Source organism: Lucilia cuprina, chromosome 4 (assembly GCF_022045245.1).
Source record: "Lucilia cuprina isolate Lc7/37 chromosome 4, ASM2204524v1, whole genome shotgun sequence".
NCBI classification, from domain to species: domain Eukaryota; kingdom Metazoa; phylum Arthropoda; class Insecta; order Diptera; family Calliphoridae; genus Lucilia; species Lucilia cuprina.
In genome coordinates, this window is record NC_060952.1 from 39,319,632 (window position 1) to 39,338,084 (window position 18,453).

At 28.5% G+C, this 18,453-nt stretch overlaps 1 protein-coding gene across 1 annotated transcript in view; it reads right to left on the reverse strand.

The window, feature by feature from the left end:
• Positions 1-15,689, reverse strand: part of LOC111690675 (mucin-5AC-like) — a 129,317-nt gene extending 113,628 nt beyond the window's left edge. The window contains exon 1 of the mRNA XM_023453205.2: positions 14,152-15,689. Coding sequence (XP_023308973.2) covers positions 14,152-14,182 — 31 coding nt within the window. The 5' untranslated portion in view covers positions 14,183-15,689. The remainder of the gene's footprint in view (positions 1-14,151) is intronic.
• Between the last annotated feature and the right edge of the window lie 2,764 nt (positions 15,690-18,453).

Consider the following 18,453-nt stretch of genomic DNA (forward strand, 5'->3'; position numbering starts at 1 on the left):
CGATTATCATACATTTACAGTTGGCACCTGAAGATTTGAATTGGCTCTAATTCTTTAGGCTGCCAATGGATTAGGGCATTCCAGCTTAGCCCTTAGCGTAATCAAATGAGCTTTTCTCGACATTCGTTAGCACTTCAACCGATTTGTTTCCAAGCTGATCAAAGTTACAAAAAGTATCAACTGGATCTTTGTTTTGACGAAACAGTAAGTGCGACCACTGCTTAATCGGTTGTCACCGAAATTGAAATATTTGCCAGTGAGATATTTTAAATCTGTTTGTACAAACAATCTTACGCCCTATCATACGGACTACAACTAGGTTTGATAGTTGATTAGTTGTAGTCCTCCGACTTGGAATACCCTTTTTATCGTTTACATCAAATACACTAAAAACCGCAATACAAGCTACATCTAACCCAATGGCTGTTGTCAGTTATCAGCATAATATATAGGAAGAATTTCTGCTTGATTAAGTTATTCCAAATTTGGGTATCGAATAGTACTAATCAGCCAGAAAATTGTATCACCATTTAATGCAGAAGTTGTAACTAAAGTGAAATCGATTGAACATCAGTTCTTTCATTCTTGGGCAAATAATTGCTTAGTGTGAACTTTAAAGATCCATTTTTGTAGCAAAATCATGAATCCCAAAAATTCAACTTTTTAACTTAATCGCTACTGTTCGTTTCCAATATATCACAGATATGACAATGAAAACTTTATTTATTCGTTTTCATTTTCAATGGAATTCAAGTGAAAAGCTTAACAAAAATTTTGAATACAAATGTCCTGTAAACATTACCTAACAATTGCTGACTGGCAAAAAGAAATGTTATGGTTGTTAGTCTCATGGGTTACTTGAATATAAAATCGTGTAACATTTAAGTGTTTGTCGTTAATGAAAATTTCCAACTCTGCCCCAAAAATGTTTTTTGTGAGTTTGCGAACATGATACATACATGTAGTAAAAAAGTGTGACTTGACTGACTGGGTTTGTTAAGTCGGCAGAAAAAAAGTTTGCACATTTTTTTTTTTTTTTCAAAATTTGTTCATACATATTGTTTTTGTTTTTAATTATAATTCGATTGTAATGCCGGAATTGCTATAGGCCGGTCATTTAATTCTTCTTTTTTTTTTGCGTATATATTTTTATTTTCAAAAAATCAACAACTACAACAAAAAAGATGAAAAATAAACCACAGGGGGCTCGTCGTCTGGTATTGTAGTTGTGTGATTATTATTTTTGCAAGTACATATAAAACTTTTCTAAATGTATTTGTATGTTTGCATATGCTGCTATTGTTGCCCTATGTCAGTATGTGTTTTGTATCTGTGTGTATGGTAAATTTTTGTATAAATATTAATACGAGAGACAACAATGTGTTCATGAGTTCTGTTTGTTGTGATTTTTTTTGTTTACGATTTTATTTTTTTGTGGGTTGGTTCTGTTACGTTTTAGTTTTGTTTGTTTTTTTTATTTCAATATTTTTGCGCAAAGTTCAAAATTTACTATAACAGGCTGTGTAGTAGTACATATTATTGTTGTCTGCCGCAATAATTGAATTGTTTAAATGAGTGGTTTGCATACGTTTTAGTTGTATATTTGTTTGTTTAAAGTCGTTATGGAAATTACCTTAATTGTAATTTAATAGTTTAGAAATTATTTCAAGAGCAATAAAATATTAATAAATTAAAAAAAAAAGATAAATAAATGCACTTAAACAATTAAGAGAATTGTTAGTTTTAAATTAAAGTTAATTAATTTAATTAAATTTTTTATAACTGTAAATAAAAATCAATACAATTACAATGTTATTTAAAAAAAAAAGTATAAGAAAACTTGAAAACTGTCATCGATATCTAGATATTTTATAAAAAATCACCATTTTATCGATAACAAAAATGTATGAAAAAGTTTATTTGTTTCTATTATCGATAACAGATATGCATTTTTGAAAAAAAGTTCTCTCAAAAACATAGTCTGTTAACGGTATAAATTTGTAATAATCGATAACACGAAGAATTTCTGTTATCGATAACAAGAATACTATCTATTATCGATAACAAAAATACTATCTATTATCGATAACAAGAATACTATATATTAACATGGTTTTAAGTAAAATAAGCATGTTGATAAAATAAATATAATATCGATAATAAAAAAGGATTTTTAATGCTTGTGTCGTTGTTATCGATAACAAGAAAACTACCTACAAACATGATTTAAGATAAAATAAGCATACATATTTATAAATAAATATCGATAATATCCAAGTTTTTTTTTAATTTTCTCTTGACTTGTATTTAGTTTTCTCTTTACCATTCTGAAGTTAAAGAAATAATAATGGAAATATCTTCTAATATCGATAATAGGAAGATGTTCTAAAGCAAATGTATTTGTTATCGATAACAGAAAGATTATTTGTAGAAATAGGAAAACCTTCTGTATAATCGATAACAGACAAATTTCTAACGAAAATCTTGTAATCGCCAATTGTAAAATAACATTGAGGTATTTGTAAAGAGCATGCATACGATATCGATAACTGGTTGGGTTTTTTTAAATAATATGTCGATTACAAGAAATACACTTTAGCCACTATAGGGCCTGTTGTGGGGTCCTTTCTATTATAAAGTAAGTGACTTATCGAAGATAAAAATTCATATCCAAACTAATGTCCAATTAGAATCCATAAGCGAGACTGGCAGGAGGTTGAAGGATGTGGAGGAGACAATGTGGAGGAGACGATATTGGGGGCCAATACGAAAATAGTTATTACATCTGACATGGTTCAAGGGTTAATCATAGCATTTTTACGTCACTTTTGCATATGTAGGCGGAACAGGTTTTCCTTCATCTGTCAAAGATATTCTCTGCATGCTTGAAATTGACATATCCCCAGTTTAATGGCAAAACGCAAAGGTAATTTGGATACCCAAACCTGGAAATTCTAGCTATGCAACTCCTAAGTCCTATCGACCGGACTTATCGGTCTTAAAACCTTAGAATGTATTTTCGATGATATGGCTAAAAGCTGTATACGAGACAAAGACCTTAAATACAAACAGCATGCTTATGAATAGAGGCAATCGGTGTAAACTGCTTAAAACGAAGTTGTGAATCCTTCGATAGCAAACTTTAGGTACTAACAGAATACAAATCGCTTTTAATATCATGAGCACTAATAGTATTATCAATCCCTAGACTAGTTTTATGTTGACCGAGTGCTCAATAACCGGATCAACTACAAGATAGGGAACAAATGGATAAGCTGCGAGATGTACGATATAACTATAAGAAAAAAAGTATTTCCCAGTTGGCACAGTATTTCACAGTTTGGCATTTCGCCACCTTTACTATGGGTTACCACATATAATAGACTTCTAAGCACCCTAAACGTAAAAGGACTTAGACCTGTTTGCTATGTAGACGATGTCCTAATACTTTTAATAGCTCTAACAGAAATATTTGTAAATCGAAACATTGTTATCGATATTATTACATTAATTAGTTCAGAACAAAACCTTAAAAAAAACATTTTTATATCCTTTCTTCCAGGCCTTGTTGTCAAATTTCCCATAAATCATCATGTCATTCACTTGCTCTCTCACTCCCAGCACACACATCAAAGACACTCACACACTGAAGAATCAAACAGACGAAAATTAATTACTACAGGATGAAATTAACAAACAAAACCAAACGAAGAAAGAGTATAAAACAATAACACAACGACTATGAATAGAAAAACAAACATTTGCACAGATTTTTGAAATATTTTTTTTTTTATACTATTAATGTAATGAAAAATATATAAAAAAGAGAGTGATAAAAAAATACAAAGAAAATAGTACATGTGTATGTATTAAAAATAAATAAAAAAGGGTTGAATTAAAAAATAAATGGGAAAAAATAATAACACTCTCCTGAGAGTAAATATTGTTTGTTATGCATTAAAAGGAGGGAAACTATACAACCCAAGGAAACGAACAACAGCAATAATAACAACAACACAACGTCAAAGCTAAATGTGAAGTAAAAACTGGTTGCAAAACCAAAAATTGCATCTGGTCTAAAATACAAGGAAGAAATAAAAATCATCTATAGGTGGGTTTGTAGGAAATATAAATTGAAATCAAATACAAGTCAACAAAAAAAAGAGGAGTTAGGATAAAAATAAAATCTACAATAGAGCGAGTAACAACAACAAAAATAACCCTTAAAAATAGAGCTACAAATCGATTAAATGAATGAGTACATACAACTTGGAATACTAGAAAAAATAACAAAAACAATGACTCCTAGAACAACAACAACAATAATAATGAAAGGAGAAGAAACTGAATAGTATTATAAGATTAATCGGAAATTAGGCAAATATGACTGCTCAGCATAAAAGACTATTTAGAAAAATTGTTCTAAAAGTAAAACTCACTTGTAATAAAACAAGAAAATCTATTTTATTTTTTCCTTAATTTAGACTTTTTATTTTATTTTTGGCCTTAATAAAATATTTGATAATTTTTCTTATCAAAATTTCAAATAAAATTTTTGTGTGTATCTAATATGTAGAAAAAAAAACTGATAGGACACCGAAATACATAATAGTAATAGCAATAGCAACAGAAACAAGAATATCCTGAGACATTTGTATGGGCGGTGGAATGTGTTTATTTTTTGGAACAACAACAGCAATAATAAGAAAATAGAAAATATACATATACGACGATAAAATGTGGCGCAATGATTTTAAGAGCAACAATAATTAAGGTAGATTTATAGAGTTGCCAGAGGTCGATTTATAGAGTTGTTATATAGAGTAAAATGCTTATTGCGATATCATATAATTTTACTTTTGTTGTCGTACTTTTATAGAAAGTCTTTCTTCTGTCGATATTTTTTGAAATGTTATTGTTATTGACCATAAGGAAGTTCGCTAAGTTTAGCAGTCAAATTTTTTAAGAACTTTTTATATCGCTAAAAGTGTAATTAATTAGAACAGAAATGGAACAGAACTAGAACAGAACTAGAAAAAAACAACTAGAACAGAACTAGAACAGAACTACAAAAGAACTAGAACAGTATTAGAACAGAACTAGAACAGAACTAGAACAGAACTAGAACAGAACTAGAACAGAACTAGAACAGAACTAGAACAGAACTAGAACAAAACTAGAACAGAACTAGAACAAAACTAGAACAGAACTAAAACAGAACTAGAACAGAACTAGAACAGAACTAGAACAGAACTAGAATAGAACTAGAACAGAACTAGAACAGAACTAGAACAGAACTAGAACAGAACTAGAACAGAACTAGAACAGAACTAGAACAGAACTAGAACAGAACTAGAACAGAGCTAGAACAGAACTAGAACAGAACTAGAACAGAACTAGAACAGAACTAGAACAGAACTAGAACAGAACTAGAACAGAACTAGAACAGAACTAGAACAGAACTAGAACAGAACTAGAACAGAACTAGAACAGAACTAGAACAGAACTAGAACAGAACTAGAACAGAACTAGAACAGAACGAAAACTAGAACAGAACTAGAACAGAACTAGAACAGAACTAGAACAGAACTAGAACAGAACTAGAACAGAACTAGAACAGAACTAGAACAGAACTAGAACAGAACTAGAACAGAACTAGAACAGAACTAGAACAGAACTAGAACAGAACTAGAACAGAACTAGAACAGAACTAGAACAGAACTAGAACAGAACTAGAACAGAACTAGAACAGAACTAGAACAGAACTAGAACAGAACTAGAACAGAACTAGAACAGAACTAGAACAGAACTAGAACAGAACTAGAACAGAACTAGAACAGAACTAGAACAGAACTAGAACAGAACTAGAACAGAACTAGAACAGAACTAGAACAGAACTAGAACAGAACTAGAACAGAACTAGAACAGAACTAGAACAGAACTAGAACAGAACTAGAACAGAACTAGAACAGAACTAGAACAGAACTAGAACAGAACTAGAACAGAACTAGAACAGAACTAGAACAGAACTAGAACAGAACTAGAACAGAACTAGAACAGAACTAGAACAGAACTAGAACAGAACTAGAACAGTACTAGAACAGAACTAGAACAGAACTAGAACAGAACTAGAACAGAACTAGAACAGAACTAGAACAGAACTAGAACAGAACTGGAGATGTTGTCGATTTTTTTGTAAACCCAGCTCGTAATAAGCTGCTCTTAGTTAGTGGAATACTGTTAGGCGGAGTAGAGCTACAGAAGTCATTACGACAGATGGTAAGGCACACTTTGCCAAAGGCTATCGAATCAGGTACTCTGTTGCCGTAAATAGCATTCATTGTTGTGGATTTGTTGGAAATAAAGGTCGCATTCAGATCTTACAACATTGGCATTAAAATAATTTCTCACAATATTGCAAGACATAGATAGATCTAAAAACCGCGAATACATAGCCTTAGTTTCACTTTTTAATATTTTTGTTAAAAAAAAAAAAAAACATTATCGACATCTGGAACATTCTATAGCATGGAGAACCTCCAATCTGGCAACCTATATTCTTATACATGTTTATAACGCATATGCGTTTTAATATAAACATTCTTCGTTATGTCAAGAATTTAATACAGTTCATGTTTATATACATAACTATAAAACAAAAACACTTTAGCCAAGATAATAATGATTGTAGGATATTTTTGGAAGAAAAAAAGGACGACAAAACGGAACAAAAACATAAACGATTGAAGACTACGATGACATCTATTATGAGCATAATCAGGACGACAAGTTGAAGTTAGAAGCAGTATATTTTATATGAGTATATAATCATTATTCTCTTGTTCTTTTTTATAGATTCTCAGAGTTTTTTACAAGATTTTGTTTTTTTTTTTGAATAAATACAATGGAGAGAGAAGAAAAGTTTACAATAACTCTCAATGGAGCCCACACGATGAGGACAAAAACGACAACGACGACGACCACGATGGCACGTCTTTTAGATGGCGCACGTTTTTAGAATATTTGTACTTTTTCTGTACCTCAAACTTAAAACAGCAGCTTTCTATTATAAATGTTTGTTGTTGTTGTTGTGGTTGTTGTTATTTTTAAGATAGATACATATCTTTTGCCGACTTAAAAATAACTGAGAAATGCATAACGACGATTAACCCTCAAATATAAAAGACAACATCAACAACAAAAAAACCCCAAAAATAATTCCTACAACAACGCCAACCTAAAGAGCAAAGGTAAACATTTGAGATATTTTTCTAAGGGTGCACGAATACAAAAACTATAAAAATAACAACTCTCACAGTTTATTAAAATAACGAAAAATAAAAATAAAAACTTTTCAAGATACAAATTATAAAAGAATAAAACAGTTAAGTTTTGTTTTTATAGGATTAGACAAAACTTTTTTGGAAAGGTAATTTGAAAAAGATTTCTTCAAAAATTAGGAATCTTATTAATAACAAAATTAGTTCAATAAACTTTTGATAAATTGTTATGAATAAGGCTGTAAAAGTTTAAAAACTATTTAAAATTTATTTTTAAAATTATTCAATAATGCGACAAATACATATTTTTATTCCTGGTTTTTTCCAATTCTGTATATGAGCATGATTCAACATTTAGTTTTAATAATATCTCTATAAATTTTTTAATAAACCATTTTTATTAGTGTAAAAATCTATTATCAATATTTTATTTCTCTCTAGTATTTATTTAAAATAAATTGCTTGAAATAACAATAATTGCAACTCTAACAAGTGTAGTTTTTAAATAAACAAATACTGCTTTAAATTTTTTTTCTTTATAAGTTTTACTGATAAGAATTTTTATGAAAATCAGTTTATTTTGTTTATTTTATTTTGTGCTCTTCCTATTAGTAGCAGTGAAATATTTTTTTTAATTTTATTGGCTTTAATTTTTATGAAAATCAGTTTATTTTGTTTATTTTATTTTGTGCTCTTGCTATTAGTAGCAGTGAAATATTTTTTTTTTAATTTTATTGGCTTTAACTAATTAAAAACTTACAAATGACTAAAAGAGCTTGACATTTTATTCTATGAATATTTGTTTTGTAAATCTATTATATATTTACAATTGTCTCTATATCTTATGACTAATAATTTTAATGTAAACTGTTTGAATATTGCTTTTGAAAGAATATCATTAATAGTAATTAATGGTTTTTCCAAGACAAAACTTGTGCAATTAAGAGATTTTGTTTCTTTGGCCTTATAATACGTTGTGTGTTTTTTGTAATATTTCTAAAGGAAGTAATTGTCTTTATTACATCCGCTTTTTGTCTTAACTTTTGAATATACATACATTTTTAGTTTATTAACAAAATATTTAAAATTAAAACAAAATATATTTATTACAAAATTAAAAGTTTTTTGATAAATTTACAGTAAAAGAAACTTTCATTGGTGGCAACTACTTAAAAAATTAGTTATTGTAAATCATGTGAAAAAACAGGTGTTATATCTTCAAGCAAAAGCTGACTAATGATTTTGGTAGTATTTATATAACACATTATTTATATAACGTTATTTAAGTACTTCTTTGTAATCAAAACAAAGTGTAGTAGTCATTAAAGAGTATGATAATAGGTAAGTGGTTACAATTGGAAGTCATCATAAAGATAAATACGTAATGATTTTCAATTGTAGTTAGTAAATAAGTTAGTTAGTTAGTTAGTTGGTTAGTTAGTTGGTTAGTTAGTATGTTAGTTGGTTAGTTAGATATATAGTTAGTTAGTTAGTAAGTTATTAAGTTAGTTAGTTAGTTAGTTAGTTTGAAAGGAGAATCTATATACATCAAATCTGAAGAAATACACCTAGGCCTCTATCGGGCCTGTTGTGCGCTTCTTAACCATTGTCTCAGATGGAAATCAAACACACCACCTTCGGTGCACCAGGCAAGAACACTAACCACTAACCATCAGGAGGACACATTGTAGTTACTTAAAAACAAACATTTTAATGACTGCTATATATACATATTGTTTGGATTGCAAAAAAAGTAGCCTAATAATATCTTACTAATAAGGAGTTATATAAATACTATAAAATTCATTAATCCTTTTGCCTGTGAAGCTATATACACGTTTTTTAAACAATTTACAAAAACTTATTTTTCTAATTACTTGTAAGCGTTTGTTGTAAGTACTTTTTCAAAATATAGATTAAAAATGCAGACTTATTAATTCCAGTTCTTTTTGAAGACACACCTTAGATTTTAGTGGGCGCACCTAGCGTAGTCTTATGATATTTTCTCCTCTAGGGTATCAATTCATCCCTCATTGTTGTAAAAGATTTTTGATAGAGTGTCCGAGTACTAACTGAAAAAGTATTAAGTTATCGTTGAATTCGCTCTAATGCAGTTCAATGCAACGCTAGATTTAATGCAATCAATTGAAATGACAACTCATGGCGTAAAATTAAAAAAAAAAAAATAATAGGAAGACTTAGTAACACTCAATTGCTCCTTGATGAATGGTCCACAACTTGATGTATTTCAATTCTGGGATAAAAAGCTGCTACAAGTACATCTAGTCTGCCAAGTCTATAAACTGGTGATGTCAAATTTAGGTCTTTCCTTAGAATGATTTGAAGATTCTATAACCGCCCCCTAGTTTCTAGGAGCCGTACTTGGCAAGGCTGTGGATTAATAAAATGTTGGAATTTGGCTGATATTGCAAAGACTGGGTATATGTTGGAGTGAGATGTACCATCGGATACTTGCATTTGAGTTATATCTGTTTAGATGTTAAAATGAAGAATGAAGTGATGGATCAGACGTTTTGGAATTGTAATACGCAACGTCTCTTCTTAGTTGAGAATGTCGGAGTTTACCCTTAAACATTCTTAACTTGTCACAGTAGATCTTGTCTGTTAATTAAATATGGAACTATGAATTCGAACAACTAATTACGACCCCCATGTGTTGTTTTCAAATCGACAGAAGCCATCTTTGTGGTGTTGTTGGGCGACATATACGTTCCAAGAATGCACTGCGTTGGGTACTTAGATGATGAAAAATAGGGTATTTTCTCCTGAGGTTGGTTCTAACCAGTGATGGAAAGCTGGTTAGGTTTCTATTATGCTTAACTATTATAAGATATTTTATAGCTCGAAACGCTTATAATAGAATGGAAACGACCAACATTAGGCAATTCGGAAATATAGGAACCATATTTCCTTTGGTTTGCTATGCTAGCAACATGTACTCCCTCTAGAGTTATTTTTGTTCAATTTGTGTATCAATTTGATTTTTTCATTAAAATATATCAAACAAAAATTACTTTGACATTCCATCCAAGTTCTCTAATACGTCTAGACAAAAATGTAAATCTCACCTAGCTTAATTCTTAAAAATCATCATTACTTTAACTTTTAAAGGGATATTTTAAGTTAAAAATAAAAAAAGCAAAAAGAAAAGCAGACAAATAAGAATTAAACCAATTTGTCTATTTTTTATTGGAATAAGAAACTGTGCTAAGAATATAAAGAAGAAAAAAACCTTAAGGATGACCTTGATTCCTTTTAAGTTTTACAAGTTTTCCTTGGGGGTTTTCTAGCAAAGAGAATCTTTAAATTGCAAGAACATTTTTTAATTTAATTATTATTTAACAAGAAATGTCTAGCGGCAGGAGTTTAGTTTATAAAGCTGAATGGGGGTATAATAAAGAAAATTGTGTTTATGTGCGAAAATTTTAAAGAAAGTTTTAGATTTTTTGTTAAACAAATTAAATCTGATAAAATTAATGATGTAATTGTAAAAGACCTAAGATTATTTTATAATTTAAGTATATTGTAAGAAATATATGACTAATATAAATTTTTATTAGAATAATATTAGAAAGGGGAGAGAGTGAAATGAGTTAAGCAATAACACAACTTAAATGCATATTAATGGCATTTTTTAAAATAAAATATGAATTGAAATAAAAATAGCTATAAAAAAATCCCCAACAAAAGAAAAACAGAAGGTTAAATGTTATCGTTAAAATATGTATGTATAAAGAAAACTTTATTAACAAAGTAGAAGAATTGATAATTTGTTATAAAAATTATTTGTGAAGACCAGAATTTAAATGTCAAGACAAGGTTTGAAGTCATTACCTTATGATCATATCTATGGCTCTCTGGTAATGTTATCCTTTTAATGGATGTAAAAGGATTCTAGTCAAATCTGTCCCGATTTTTATAGAGAATCTGTATCAAATGCAACTGAATATTTTCATGCGGTAATTTGCAATAAATGCCCAACGTGGGCTTCTAGTCATGTAAATTAATACATACGATTATAGTTAATAGTTTTAGTCAGATAAGGCTTGACTTGTCCTTTTTCTTAAAACATTTCCATTTCTTTTGGAGTTGATTTCATTTTTTGCAAAAAAATTCTTAAAAATATTTTAATATAGTTTTATATTAAAGAGACTTCAACCTCTTTTTAAATTATAATAAATTTACAATTGACCCTCTTATATATATATGCGTACTACCTCCATTATTAATATTTAATTTTAAATTGATAATTTTCAAAATAAATTGAACCCTTAAGCTATTATTTTAAAATATAAATAAAAATATGAATATCAACGTGTCTAACAGACAATTGCAACTATTTAATTAAAAATAAATAAATAATAAAAATTACTAATTACTAAGCGTAATTAATAAAACTATAAAGTTGAAAATGGTTTACCATTGTGTGTTGACATTTTTTTTTTTCAGAAAATAATAAAAAGAAACAAATTAATTTAAACAAAAAATATTACATCAAATAATGATGAAATAGTAAACTAAGACAACGAAGAAAAGTTTATTTAAAAAAATAGTACACAACTAGTTTTTTTATTTAAAATACAAAATAACTTTTCCACTATAAACTGCAGACAACCACTCTGCCAACTCAGCCATCAAAGTTGTATAACTTTTTCCCTTTGCTAATGTTTATTAGGAATTTTTAATAAATTAGCAAACAACAAAAAAAAAGACAATTTTATTAAAACGAAAAATAACAAAAAAACCCGCCATAAACTATAAACACAAAAATCAAAATCAACATTTTGCAATACATTTTAATTTTTTGTTAATTTCTATTCTTCGTTTTTGTTTTATTCCCGCTCTAAGCAAAAAACAAAAAAGAGAAAGTATTTTGTTATTTTTTTTACACACCACTCCACATTAAAAACCAAAACAACAACAACGAAAATAAAACTTTTAAAAAATATATTAAAACAAAATCAAAAAACAAATACAACAGCAACAGCGTTATTTTTTTACTATTTTCTTTACAGACCACAAAACATGACATGCGAGTGATGAAATATATTTTTCTATTATTTGTTTTTTTATACTTTAAATATTTATATTATTTTAATTGAATTTAATAATCTATTAAAGCTTCTACTAAATCTATTGATATCGGTTGGACAAATTGTATAGATAAAAAAATTTCTATATATATAATAGGAAGTTAATCATATATTTTTACGGTTATTCTAATCTTTTTGCTGCATATTGATTCTAAAAGGCATAATTTTATGTATCATTTTATTTTCACTTAAAAATGATTTTATTTGATCCATTTCTTATTTAAACCATCTATATTAATTTTGAGCTAATCAAACAGCTCATAAATGTTATATGATCGTTCTCGAATGCCTAGAACTGAACTAAAACTGAACTAGAACTGAATTAGAACTGAACTAGAACTGAACTAGAACAGAACTAGAACTGAACTAGAACTGAACTAGAACTGAACTAGAACTGAACTAGAACTGAACTAGAACTGAACTAGAACTGAACCAGAACTGAACTAGAACTAGAACTAGAACTGAACTAGAACTAGAACTAGAACTGAACTAGAACTAGAACTGAACTAGAACTGAACTAGAACTGAACTAGAACTGAACTAGATCTGAACTAGATCTGAACTAGAACTGAACTAGAACTGAGCTAGAACTGAACTAGAACTGAACTAGAACTAAACTAGAACTGAACTAGAACTCAAATGGAACTGAACTAGAACTGAACTAAGCTGAACTAGAACTTAACTATAACTGAACTAGAACTGAACTAGAACTTAAGAAAATTGAACTAAAACTGAACAAGAACTTAATTAGAACTGAAATAAAACAGAACTTTTACTTAAAGAAGAAATAACACACTATATTTCTTAAAAATATATATTTGAAAAATACTATTAAATTTTTATTTGTCCTCAAATCTTGTTGAAATTGCGCGAAATTTTGTTTTATAAACAAACATATGCATTTGTAGGTCATGGTCTTCTATGTAAATTGTTTATTTAACAAATGCTAATTAGCATTTTGATAAAAAGTTTGTCAACATTTATTGACTCATAAAGATAAGTCATTGTTTATGTAGATATAGTATTTTTGTTTTCTAGTTATGAGATTGTCAAGTAAAAAAAAATAATTGGTGTATAGATATTACAATTAAAATAAAATAGTTGCTGACCTCATGCCTATTTTATCCTTATTTCCAAAACCTTAACTTGTTAAAGAATACAATCTTTTTCAAGATGATTACAAATGCACAGAGTTGGAAATCAGTTTGTTGATAAAGTTCTATTTGATAGATATTAGATATCTTTTGTACCTATTGATTTTTAGTTTTTTTTTTTTTAATTTTTTAAAATTTCTTAATAATATATGTTAAAAAAAATTGACTTCAAAATTCATTAAATATGTGACAAACTTTCTCATAAATTACTTAAATAATTTTCAACATTTTTTTATTTACATTCCATTAAACTTGTCTTGTTTATAAAACATTTGTTTACATTTCCCACAAATTCAACACACATGACATTACTCTCTCAAAACAAGTGGTGAGTTACAACCGAAGGCAAAACAAAATAGGAAAACAACAAAATACACCAGACAAGAAAAGAAACTGAGACAAAAACAAAGAATAAACAAAGCAGCTGCAAATGGTGAAATAAGTACAAAATAACAAAACACGTAGAAAAAGGTAAAAAATAAACTGCAAAGGCAAATGAAAAAAGGAGGTAAAAATTAACAAAATTCAATGACAAAAGAAAAATACCTGGTCAAATTATTAAAAGAAATATGCAATTTATGAAATGTAATTGTTTTTTACATACCTGGTCGATCCAATGACTGTCGTCGACTCATTGGCAGTTTTTTATTGTTGTTATTATGGTGAGGAGGAGCAGCAACTATCTATGAAAAGTAAATCCCAGAACTATTATTGTTGTTTTTGTTGTGATTGGCAAGCACAACTACTGGCCAGAGTTCTAACTAACTCCTTGTTATTGAAAACAGTAAATGGAAGTAGAAAAGGTTTAAAAACTTGTTGACACATTTGGATGTTTCAAATTATACACTTTCACACGCACACACATTGGCTTAATTATTATTAATTATATAATTAGTAATTTTTCTTTTACAAAAGCTTTCTTCTTAACTATCACTTCTTGAGTTTTAAAAAAAAGTTGTTTCAATTTTATTCTCAACTTTTCTGTCGTTATAAATTTTTTAGTATACCGCAAAAATTTTGTTTTTTTTTTTATATTCAAATGAATGTTGGTTGGGAGAAAAAAACAAAATCAGACGTCGACGCACTAAGGTAATTAAAACACGGCGAGGTGAAACAACCAACATTCACATACGATACAACACTTTTTCTTTTTTTTTTAAATTTTTAATCAAATTCACATACGCACACACTCACTCGCCAAATCACACACAAATACTAGACGAAGATAAAACGAAAAATAGAAATTTTTCTTCATACATATTACAACAAAGATGGTGATGATGATTGGAATATTTTCATTTAATACAATTTATTGCTTATTTAACAATTTGTTTGTTTACACTTAATTTTCAGGAAAACAAACTAGTTTATTTGTTGATTTTCCCTTTATTTACAATTTTATTTTTACTTTTTCCCATAATTTTAATAATTTTTCTTAACACGTAAAGATTTTAAGCCGCCGTCAACGCAGCCATTTAAAAGAAAACTGTGGTGAAAATGTCAAAGTTAATTGTCAGATCAGAAATCACAACAAACACACACAATCATTGGATGGGTGGTGTAATTTGCACTACAACAAATCATTCACAATAATGTTTCAATTTTGCATTTTACTTATGTTTCTCTCTTCGGCGAAAGAGATAGCTATTGTTAAAAAACTCACAAAACAATCATTCTTGCTCTCTCTTTACGTGCATTTAATTGTAGTAAAATATATACGAAGAAAAATTTGTAAATAAATTAAAATTTTGTTTTCCAAACAATTTTATAAAAATGTCACTTTGATTTTCTTTAAAACACTTTACTTAGCATTTGCTTTGTATGCCATATAATCAGTTGTTGTTCATCACTATTATCTATTTATTCTTCTCCTTGTATCTTCTTTCATCATACACACACATACTTTTTTTGTCTGCTTGTAGTTAAAAAAAAAGTTTTATCCCAAGGAACGTCTACAATTTTGTTTGCTTTTTACTCATATTGTAACTTTTTCAGTTAAACTTCTAATCACACTCACTGAGTCTACTTTGACGATTAGTTTTTTCATAAAATCTTAATAATTATTTTACGTTAAAACCCGTAATTATTGCAAATTTGGTAAAGGAACCTCGAACGTGTGTTTGTGGCAGACTTCACCTTTTTGTCTGTGGTGTGTATACAAATTTTTCTTGTAGAGTGGTAGAATTGTAACATCTGACAGACAGTGTTGCATTTATTAGGCGTAAATGGTGGGATTAAAACAGAGTTACCACACTCTTTGTAATTTGATAGATGATAGATAGATAGATGGATAGATAGATAGATAGATAGATAGATAGATAGATAGATAGATAGATAGATAGATAGATAGATAGATAGATAGATAGATAGATAGATAGATAGATAGATAGATAGATAGATAGATAGATAGATAGATAGATAGATAGATAGATAGATAGATAGATAGATAGATAGATAGATAGATAGATAGATAGATAGATAGATAGATAGATAGATAGATAGATAGATAGATAGATAGATAGATAGATAGATAGATAGATAGATAGATAGATAGATAGATAGATAGATAGATAGATAGATAGATAGATAGATAGATAGATAGATAGATAGATAGATAGATAGATAGATAGATAGATAGATAGATAGATAGATAGATAGATAGATAGATAGATTTATTTATTTATTTATTTATTTATTTATTTATTTATTTATTTATTTATTTAATTCAATCTTATTTTTTATTTTCTTAAAAATTATTTTTTTTTTAATTTCTTAAAAATTTCTTAATTTTTGCTTGTAAAATTTAAACAGCAAAAAATACAGTAGTTTCATAAAACAGATTACATTGGATATCATGACACCAATCGTTTAAAAAACTATTATTGATAAAAATAATATGACAAAATCGATTCAAGTAATAGTTTACCAGCTTTGAATATAAATGTCTTTCATTTATGAGTCAAAATTTGTCTTTTGAATTTTGTTTTTTTGGGACGTATAAAGGAGTTCTATTAAAGTAGTTCTTTAAACTATGAAATTTATCAATTCGGCTTTGCTAAATCTTATATAACCTTCACCATGATGTGTTAAAAACATTCAGTACGAATTTTATTACAAAAAATCAAAATATACCAATTACAAAATGGTAAGATACCAAAAAAGTCCTCTTTTATGGGTTGTGACTACTACATACTTAATTTCATGTTTCTAGGTTCAATATTATAGAAATTTCAAAAATTACCTTATGACGAACGAAAAAGTTCCAAAAACTCCCCTTTTTATGGGTTCCCACTTAATCCAAGCTCTACATAATTAATTTCATGTGTCTAGGTTTAATATTATAGAAATTTCAAAAAGTACCTTTTGTAGAATGAAAAAGTACACAAAAGTCCTTTTTTATGTGTTATCGCCTAATACGGATTCTATAAATTAATTTCACGTAGTACGATAAAGTACTAAAAAGTCTACATACTTAATAGTTAAATATTATAGAAAATTAAAAAAGTACCTTTTGTAGAAAAAACAAGTAAGGAAGTATAGTCGGGCGTGGCCGACCATATGATACCCTACACCAGTTATAAGTATTATATGTAATTTATTTTTCATAATAAAGCATTTATCTTCAATATTCCCTTGTCCCGATACATTTAAGCAATTTATGGATGAAAAACTATTTTTCTGAAAGAGGCTAGGGGCAAATATGGACCAAGTGCAATAAAATTTTGTGAATATATTTATATTTACATAATATTTTATTGTGCTGAATTTCATCGCGATATTTGTATTTATAAGTTAATTTGGGATATTCAAGGGGACTTTGTGTGAGAGCTAGGGTCAAATGGGGCCCGATCTCTATCAAATTTGGCAGGGTCACCAAGACTTCTATGAAACTTAGTTGTACCGCATTTTATAGATACATCTGTATATTTAACATAATTATGAGCTCAGAAGCCCTTTTTGGGGGATTATGTTCTATGGGGGCTAGGTGAAATAATGGACCGATTTTAACCATTTTCAATAAGCTTCGTCCTTGGGTCAAATACAACTAGCTCGAGTACTTCAGCAAAGTACTTGTGCCTTGTTCGGTCAAAGCTAATGTACAAAAATTGCCACCTAAGTTCTTCATTGAAGAATAAAGGGGCGATAGTACACCGTTCTCAAGTCTACCCAGTGGATGAAATAAGGCCGTCAAGGCAGGCGTTCACGTTAATACTCTCGACATACACACAGACAGACAGACGCGCATGGCTTAATCATTTATTTTTAGAGCATATTTTTAAAATTTTAACTGCATATATTAAGCGCACAGATATACAAACATATACATATTTATACTGTAAAGGTTTTTACTTACTAAGCACTTACCAACGAAATATGGGTAATTTAGAACAATTAAAAAAGATATGTATATATTTTACAAATTTTCTATGATATTTAACTATTTTCTGTTAGAATTATGTTTTTTTGGGGAAAACTATGGGCATTTCTATTTAAAAAGTAGGATTTTATTGGACTTCCAGCCTAAGATTACATATAGGGTTCTATAATTCGACTTTCGAATAATCGAACAATCGACTTTTTGTCGAAAAAAGTCAAAAAGTCGAAGTCGACTATTTTGTTACAAAAAAAAGTCGATAACTCGACTATCGTCTGTGAAAAAAGTCGAAAAGTCGACTTTGTTAATAAAAGTCGGTAAGTCGAAAAAAGTTGAAAAGTCGAGTAAAGTAGAAAAAAGTCGAAAAAAGTCGAAGTCGTAAAAAGTCGAATAGTCGAATAAAGTCGGAAAAATTCGAAAACTTAAAAATTGTAGATACAAGTGAAAAATAGTCGAAAATATTAAAAAAGTCAAAAACTGTAAAATAGTCGGAAAAACTCGAAAAAATCAAAAAATAGTCGAAAAAAGTCG